At 37.1% G+C, this 9,372-nt stretch overlaps 1 protein-coding gene across 1 annotated transcript; it reads left to right on the plus strand.

Moving 5' to 3' along the window:
• The first annotated feature begins 2,025 nt into the window (after nucleotides 1–2,025).
• On the plus strand, nucleotides 2,026–3,043 carry LOC145791356 (uncharacterized). Its single transcript, XM_082871709.1, has 2 exons — nucleotides 2,026–2,214; nucleotides 2,318–3,043. The coding sequence occupies exons 1-2, from the start codon at nucleotides 2,107–2,109 to the stop codon at nucleotides 3,041–3,043; spliced, it is 834 nt and encodes a 277-aa protein (XP_082727835.1). The 5' UTR covers nucleotides 2,026–2,106.
• Nucleotides 3,044–9,372: the final 6,329 nt, after the last annotated feature.

The raw sequence follows: 9,372 nt of genomic DNA on the forward strand, positions 1-9,372 counted from the left end.
AAAAGTGAAACTTTGCCAAAGTTGTTCTATGCAACGAGGGCACTCTTTAGGGAATTGGGCCTCGATTATCACAAGGTACATGCATGCCCAAGAGATTGCTCATTGTATTGGAAGGAGACAGCTAGTAGGGATCATTGCATAGTGTGTCAGACGCCTAGATACAAACAGTTTGAGGGTGAGAAGAATGATTATAAAAAGAAGCAACAAAGAATTCCACAAAAGATTGTGAGATACTTTCCTTTGATTCCAAGGCTTCAAAGATTGTTCATGTCATCCAAAACTGCTTCATTAATGAGATGGCATGCAGAGGGCCGAATTGATGACGGCAAAATGAGACATCCTGCTGACTCTTCTGTCTGGAAAAATTTTGATACTTTGTATCCCAAGTTTGCGAGTGAGCCTCGCAACGTCAGACTAGGTTTAGCAGCGGATAGATTTAATCCATTCAAGGCAATAAATGTTGCTCACAGCAGTTGGCCAGTTATTGTGATGCCTTATAATTTGCCACCGTGGTTGTGCATGAAACAACCTCATATGATGATGATATTGCTCATTGATGGTCCTTCTTCACCTGGCAATAACATTGATGTCTACTTGCGCTTGTTAGTGGATGAACTGAATGAATTGTGGGAAAATGGTGTTCAGACGTACGATGCAGAAACTAATCAAATGTTCCAATTGCAAATTTGTCTGGATGGAGCACGAAAGGTGCTTTAGCTTGTCCTTGTTGTAACATACGTACTCGACATCGGTATTTGAAGAATGGAAGGAAAATTTGTTACATGGGGCATCGCCACTGGTTGAATGTGAGTCACAAATTTCGAAAAGATAGTGCGTCTTTTGATGGAACTTTTGAATTTGAACCATCTCCAACTCGGTTATCGGGGGCTAATGTGTTACGACAGCTAGGGCCTAAGCATCAACCAACTAATAGACAAAAAAGAACTAGGAAAGGAAAGGAAAAAGAGGACAACGAGGAGGATCATAATTGGAGGAAGAGAAGTATTTTCTTTGAGCTTCCATATTGGGAGCATAATTTGATCCGCCACAATCTTGATGTAATGCACATTGAGAAGAACGTGTGTGATAATGTATTGTGGACGATATTAAATGTTGATGGGAAAGGAAAGGATAATTAAATGCTCGTCGAGACTTGCAAGATATGGGAATTCGAAAGGCATTACATCCTAAAAAAGGGGTTGGGAACAGGTATTATTTGCCGCCTGCATGTTTCGCTATGAACAATAGAGAGAGAGGTTTGTTTTGTACACTCTTGAAGAATATCAAAGTTCTAGATGGGTATGCATCCAATATTTCTCGTCGTGTTAACCTCAAACAACATAGCATATCTGGACTGAAAAGTCATGACAACCATATATTGATGCAACAAATACTTCCAATAGCAGTGAGAAATTTGTTACCGAAGAAAGTTGTTGAACCATTGATTGAGTTAAGCAATTTCTTCAGGTAGTTGTGCTCCAAAACTCTAGAGCCAGATGGGTTAGATTGTCTTCAATCCCAAATTGCTCTTACACTTTGTCATCTTGAGAGAATTTTTCCTCCATCATTTTTCGATAAAATGGAGCACTTGCCTATTCACCTAGCAGAGGAGGCCAAGATTGCCGGTCCAGTGCTATATCGCTGGATGTACTTTATAGAAAGGTGTGCAATTCTACTCCAATTTACAGTTGTAGTCATTTGTTTGTTTATAATTGAAAGTCATGTGTGCATTTGTTTGTTTATAGGTATCTTATGACACTTAAGTCATATATGTGTAATCGAAGTCATCCAGAAGGTTCAATTGCAGAGGGATACTTAGTTGAAGAGTGTATGACCTTTTGCTCAAGGTACTTGGATGATGTCGAGTCAAAATTGAATCGACCAATAAGGAATTACGATGTTAGCAACAATCCTGGGATATTACTGGGTCGTGCTTTAGGAAAAGGAAAAGGGTTTGCGCTTGATAACACATCATGGGTTCAAGCTCATCGGTATGTGTTATTTAACACTGCTGCGGTTGTCCCATATCGAGAGTAAGATACAATCTTTGTTCCAAAATTTTATTGATATCATTAATAAGTATCTTGCATTTTATAAGTACTTTAAATGTATAGGGAGCATTGTGATTTTATTAAGCGGTCACATCGTCGTCTCAAAGATTTTGATGTGGATCGCCGTCACAATGATGAGTTTCCTAGATGGTTTAATTCTCATGTAAGTACTAATAACTTACATGTTTTTAATTTTCAATTCTCATGTTTTCAATTTTTAATTCTTTGTTAGTTGATGTTTAATTTTGTTGACTTTGTAAAAATAGGTTGAAGAGCTTCTAGCTATTGAAAATGCTGTGTTGTCAGATGAGATTAAAACTTTGGCATTGGGACCTAGTAAAAAGGCCACGAGATTCAATGGGTATATAATTAATGGTACTAGGTATCATACGAGGAGTCGTGAGTGGAGAAGAAAAACTCAAAATAGTGGGGTTATGGTGAAAGCAAAGACTTGTAGCTATGCAAGTACCAGAGACATGAATCCTGTGGAAGGTGAAGTAGCATACTATGGATATGTGACAGATATTATTGAATTGTATTACTCATACGACCGTAGATATGTGCTATTCATGTGCGACTGGATTGACAACAACAAAGGACTGAAGCAGGATGGGTTTGGTTTCACACTTGTTAATTTCAATCATTTGTTATATACAAAGAAACAACATAGTGATGAGCCATTCATCCTAGCATCTCAGGCACAACAAGTTTTCTATGTTAATGATCCCGTTGAAGCTGATTGGGATGTTGTAGTCAAGATGAAACCTAGAGACTTGTATGAGGTGTGTGGAGAACAACCAATTAATGATGGAGAACATCACAATGAAGTGGAAGGATTTGGCGACCAAGAGTTAGATGCAACTTCGTTTGCTTGTGAAGAGGACATAAATTGGGTTAGGCAAGGTGAAGTTGGATCAACTATTGATGAAACTATTGGACCTCTTGGGATATCGACACAGACACAATCTGAAGATGATGAAGAAATGATATGATGTTGTAATTTTGTTTCATATTCATTATTACATTTGTGCTTTTAGCATAGATATTCATGTTAATGAAACCTTTGATTTTAAAATGCATCATTTGTTTTCTTTTCAACGTGATTGTCCTTGAGACAACCTTTTATGTCCTTGAAAAGGATCATATCTGTTATATTAAAATTCTACACGTATGCTTGTGGTCTTCTGTAAACTAGCATGACAGATCGACGATGCTCTAGGCAGAGGCAACATTCAGCCGCTGCAAATTCTGAGAGTTCTTATAGTGGGAGTGCAGACGAGAGTTCTTATAGTGGGAGTTCAGATGAGAGTTCAGAGAAGAGTACACGCATCATACCTGATCCACCCATGTCATGTTATCCTCCAAGTAGCTTGCCTAGTACATCATCGAGTACTGGTTTGACACATGACACTACTGCTGGTATGAATTATTTTATTCAATTGAATTACTCCATTAGATTTCTCTGTTGATGTTCTTTTTTCTTTTGATGTTTTACATTTCTTTTTTTTAAATTAAGTGACACTACTCCATTTGCTCCATTGACTGCTCAATTCTTATATTATCATTCTTTCTAGTATCTTCTAACTTGATATTGATATTTGGATGAGTAGGTCATAGTTCGAGAGGCCCAACACTCATGCATGATAGTGATTGGAACCCAAGTGGTGGCATTTTACATATTGTGCCTAATGAGTTGAACCAAGTGGTTGACGGGTATACACCCTTGGCTTCTCGTTTGGGTGTTTTAGCTCGAGATGGGAACCTTATGCCCCTCACTTATAGAACTTGGAGCCATGTACCGAAGGAAAATAAAGAGAGAATTTGGAGAGAAGTAAAGGTAAAAGAATTATTTCATTTTACGTATCAATTTTAACCTTAATTTGTTATTATTTATTATATTTGTTTCATATTTTATAGTTGCCAGTTTGTTTTTGCCATGCATTTACTTTTACCTTAATCTGCTTTTATGTCCAGGTGTTGAACTTACTTTCCCATTTCTTTGTGCTGTTTAATTGAGCATTTGGTGTATACGTGTCTTCTTCCATAACTAGGTTGGTTGCCGACAAAATGATCTGAGTGCATTTACTTTTACCTTAATCTGCTTTTATGTCCAGGTGTTGAACTTCCTTTCCCATTTCTCCGCGCTGTTAAATTGAGCATTTGGCATATACACGTCTTCTTCCATAATTAGGCCGGTTGCTGACAAAATGATTAGCTAAGTAACAAAACTATAATTACTTCTATCTTAACAGGTCATGCATGGTACTTCATTTATATGTTAATAATGGTTAGAACTTAAAAGAACGGAATTATCTCTGCAACTTTAGAGGAATCTCTGTTTTACCAAATTAGCTACTGCTAATATTATCTTGATTTGTGAAATTAGCTACTGCTGTGGGCTTGCTGCTGTGTGTATGCTGCTGCATGTATGTTGTTGCTGCTGTGTGTATGCAATAGTCACAAAGTTGCCAATTATTTACAGGTCAATACAAATGCCGACGAGTCAATGAAGAAATTTGTTTTGGCATCTATTGGAAAAAAATGGAGAGAGTGGAAGGCTAGAGTTAAACAATTAGGGTATACGCCATTCGACAACGATGCTGATAGGTTAACTCATCGGCCTAAAAGAGTACATGAGCATCAATGGCGAAGCTTAGTCTATTATTGGGGCACTCGGAAGGCACAGTTGTCATTTAAATTGTTTATTGAACTTTATCGTAATCTCATAAGATGAGTTTGTTAATTAATAAATTATCTTGTGTTTGCGTTCATATGTAACAGAAAAAAAGTACAAAAAATAAAGAAATTCGGAAGAAGAAGACATTAAATCACATAACTGGCAGAAAACCATTCTCAGTTGTTCGAGTAGAGGTATATAGTTTCTTTATATTTCAAATTGAAATTGTATATTTTGATTTTGTTACTTAATTTTAAGTGTAATTGTAGGAAACTAATAAGAAGAATGGAGTTCCTGCAACGCGCTTAGAGGTGTGGATGGCTGGGTATACGAAGGATAACAAACAAAGTAATGATAAAGTTGTTGAGGTCATGGTATGTAGCACCATAATTATATACTTTGCATGTATGGAATGTATTAGATACTTGTCTCAATAAGACATAAATATGCTACTAACATATATATAAGGTACTCAGTAATTATTTTTGATTAGTGTGCCTGACCTAGAAGGCAGAAACTTCTCAGGAGCCTTTGCACCTAATGAAAGTGTGATCATTCTAGTGTTTCTTCAGAGATTAATTTAATTTTTACCACATAATATGTTACATCAAATTTCTCAAGTGACTTAAGATATTTCTTTTCCCTTCCAATTTGACTCAAACTCCAATTTAGTCTTGTTCCCTTTGCTATTCTAAGGCCATTGTGTAACTTCAACACAGGATCTTTCATTCAATTTTTTCACATGATCGAATTTAGTGAAAGCTTCTTGTTTGATTCCATTTACCTTTTTTTTGCTACCAAATCTACAAGTCAAGGACTATAGATTAACTAGTGCCGTTAATTAGTAATTTACCTTTTTTTATTGAATTCATATGGCCTAATGGAAGCAGGTTACATTTAACGACACTAGTTATGAACAATTTTATTTGTGGCTAATTACTAATTAACAATTGTAGACACAAATGAAGGACCTTGGGGCGCAATCCAATGCTACAGATGAAGAAATTATCACACAGGTTCTAGGGCCTGAGCAACCTGGTCATGTTCGAACATATGGATTGGGTCCTTCCCCGACAGATGTCTTTGGAGGCGGATATAGGCAATCACAAGAACAAAGTCGTATCATCCAAACGCAAATCCAAGAGCAACTTAACCAATATAAAGCACAAATGGAGATGCAAATGAAGGAGATGATGGATGCTATGCTTAATCAACAGAAAGTACAAATGGAGATGCAAAGCACAATCCAAGCTCAACAAGCCCGAATAGAGCAATTGGAGTCTCAACAGGCCATGGGTGGGCCTGTTGCACCAGCTGCTACACATGTGCATTCACAACAACAATCTCATGCATACACCTCATCGTTTAATTGTCATCGTTCGTCCGAGGAAGTGAGTAATAGTTAATTATAAAATTTTCATATGACATTTTATTCATGTTATTTGTTCTTATCAAATGCAGGTTCACATATCAAAGAAAGAAAAGAAGAAGAAGAAGAAGTAGATATGACAAACTCAGGTTCATTCTAAACCATTATAGTTGGTTTAGAATACCTCTTATGCTTATAAAACACTATTTATAATATACCATAGCATATCTCATTTAGTTGGATTTGCTTCATGCTCCTAAGAGTGTAAGCCTCTCTTTTGATATGCTACTTCAGTTTTGCTATTTTTCATGTTGTGAAATTGTTGTTTGTTCCCCAAATTGCTTCTTTATGTGTTCATTTTAGTGTATTCTCTGCTAATTTGTCTTAGTTTATGAACACACCCGCATGAATTCTTGAGTACCCATATCGCAAAAAAGGGAGAAAATATATATTTTTGTCCTCTAATTGCAGCCCCGGCTTGTTTTCTGATTAGGAGTAGATTATTGTATATATTGATGAATAATGCTCCCAAGTATGCCCAGGGTTTGACATCATTTTGCTATAGAAGTACCAGAGTTGATGAATTACCCCTTGTTACCCCTTGGCCTAACTTCAGTGAGATAGTAGTATAGAAGACAAATTACCCCTCTTCTGTTTTGTTTGAGGAATCTTAACAGTTGCATCTCTGTCCATGCTAGAAATTGATTTGCCTCATAACAACAGAAACTCTTAGGGGCACAAAGGAGCAGACTTCCAGCCAGCATAATATGTGTAAGAATATGTGAAAAAATTACGTAGATTATAATAATTTTGACATTTATTACTCCCCCCACTAGCGTGACTTTTTTGGCTTATATAATGATAGGAAATGGGTTAGATTCTTTGATTGAAAAATTAATCAGTAATTTACTTGGTCAACTGATCAGTTTATCCTGTTTTTGTTTTCTTTCTTTGTTTTAAATTATTGGCATCAAAATCCAGGTTTATGTACATAATTAGATCAGATGCTGGCCAGCCCTTGAGAGAAGAACTTGCTAAGTCACCAGAGAAGATACTTGCATGCGCCTTCCTTGAATTTGTTCCAAAATCAGATACTTCAATGGCTCAAGGATCCTTAACTCCACCAGCAGCTTTAGTGGGTGAGGAAGGCTGCCTTGTTTCTCCTCTACCCGAGAGCTCTAATTCAACCTTGGCAACCCCTGGTGCAACATCAGATGCATATTTTCAGGGACTTGCTCTTGTTAAAACTTTAGTGTCTTATTGTCTTTGATACATTAGTACTCCTGTGGAAGTCACCTGCAAGATTGGCCCGTTGTTTTGATCAAACATTTTGTAGGGGCTACTGTATAGGTTTGATGCAGTTGATGGTTTTAATCTATGTGCATTGGCTTTGCTTATGTAAGTGTCAGACTTCAACATGGACGTGGGGTGTTGATGAAGCAGTTTTCTAAAATGCAGTGTAACGTCCTCAAAATAATAACATTAAACCCATCAATATAGACATGCGTTGACATATAAAAGCTCCACTTTCTTCTATTCATCAGAATTCCATTACCAAAAGTATTACATGTTAACAACAAAAGCAAATGCCCTAAAGGCTTACAGCTTTCCAAGTTAACACTTGGTTACAAAGAAAAGTGTTCTAACTCGATTACATATTAAGCCCTTGGCTTGAATTTACATGTAATACATCAAAAGAAATAAGACAACAAGGGTGTGTCCGCCTCTAGCCTCCCAAGCTATGTCCTTGGAGGTGGCATGCTACCTGTACCTGAAAATGATATTCCCATATAGGGTGAGCCACAGCCCAGTAGAAATACACTAAACCAAATATGAACAATGACTAAAAGATTAGCAGTTGATAGATGGCCAACACAGATACCTTCTCTTGTCACACTTTACAGTTTCATGACATACAAGTCCATGTTACAATTCGTTTTCTAATTCTTTTCAATTCTCAATTTATAACCATGGCTCAGAACCTGGCCAAACAACTCATATGAGACAGTAACTCATATCAAGTACTTTCCCATTTCACACAGATAAGCATACTAGCTATATCACACACCAACAGATAAGCATACAAGCTATATCATCACTTCCACAGATATGCATAAGAGCACTATCACACTTCCAATGACAAGCATAGGAGCTCTGTCAACACATTATTAGATAAGCATATGAGTTCTATCTATGGAGTCCATCCCCTATCTCCTCCCAACAACATCCGGTTTATAGGTACATCCCCTATCTTCCCTTAAACCGTGGAGTACATCCCCTATCTCCTCCAACACAACACAATGCATATAAACAATAATTATACACATCATCACTCAACACATAGATTTAATGTATTCTCTCAACCGTCATACTCAATGACACATTTCAGTGATTAGTTCCAGTTTGCCTAATCATCATGCATTGTCTACAACAATCAAGACTATCCTCCACCGATAGCCCAAAGTAGTTATTTCTATACAGAAAATAAATGCAACAATGGATATATAATCAACATTTCAACTAGGTGAGCGATAAATAATCCAACTACACTCTTTAACCCCTTCCCTTTCCAATTTCCACATTCTCAATTCAATCCCTCATTTCCAACAATTAATTATACAAATTAATCAATCAATGTAATTAGGGCATTTTCCATAATTAACATTACAACCCTTAGGTTCCATTTTCATTAATGTTTCAACATTAATTTCACTTTTCCTTGCCAAGCATGCATCTAGGTTTTATATAAATAAAAATCCCAACTTTCGTAAAATTTCACAAAGGCCCAAACTCTCTCAAAATCACCCAACAACCCCCAACATATCAAAATGCAAAAATTTAAAGACAAATCTCATAAAGAGGAGTAGGATATCCCTACCTTGAAGTTAGAGCTCGGATGGAGAAGAGACTAAAACCAAAGTGCTCCAAAGACCAAGATTCACGGATCAAAACGACGCCCTCGACGATCAACACAACTTTTACAAAGGCCGAAGAGAAAGTGGACACTCTAACTAGATCAAACCCTAGAGAGAAGGGAGTTTCTAGAGAGAGAGGCTCTCAAAAAGTTTTAGAAAAAAGTAGGAGAGAGAAAGAAAAGTAAAAAGTGATTTAAAATCACCCAGCGGATAACTCATATACGTATGACCCGCTCGAGCGGAGAACACAACGCTCTAGCGCCAAGAACAAAAATCTGGACACGCTCGAGCGCAATAAGGCCCGCTCGACCACCAAGACACAAGAATAAAGCACTTCCGCTCGAGCGCGAAAACCAGTCC

Source organism: Camellia sinensis, chromosome 5 (genome assembly GCF_055761805.1).
Source record: "Camellia sinensis isolate YWXY chromosome 5, ASM5576180v1, whole genome shotgun sequence".
In the NCBI taxonomy this organism is placed as follows: Eukaryota; Viridiplantae; Streptophyta; class Magnoliopsida; order Ericales; family Theaceae; genus Camellia; species Camellia sinensis.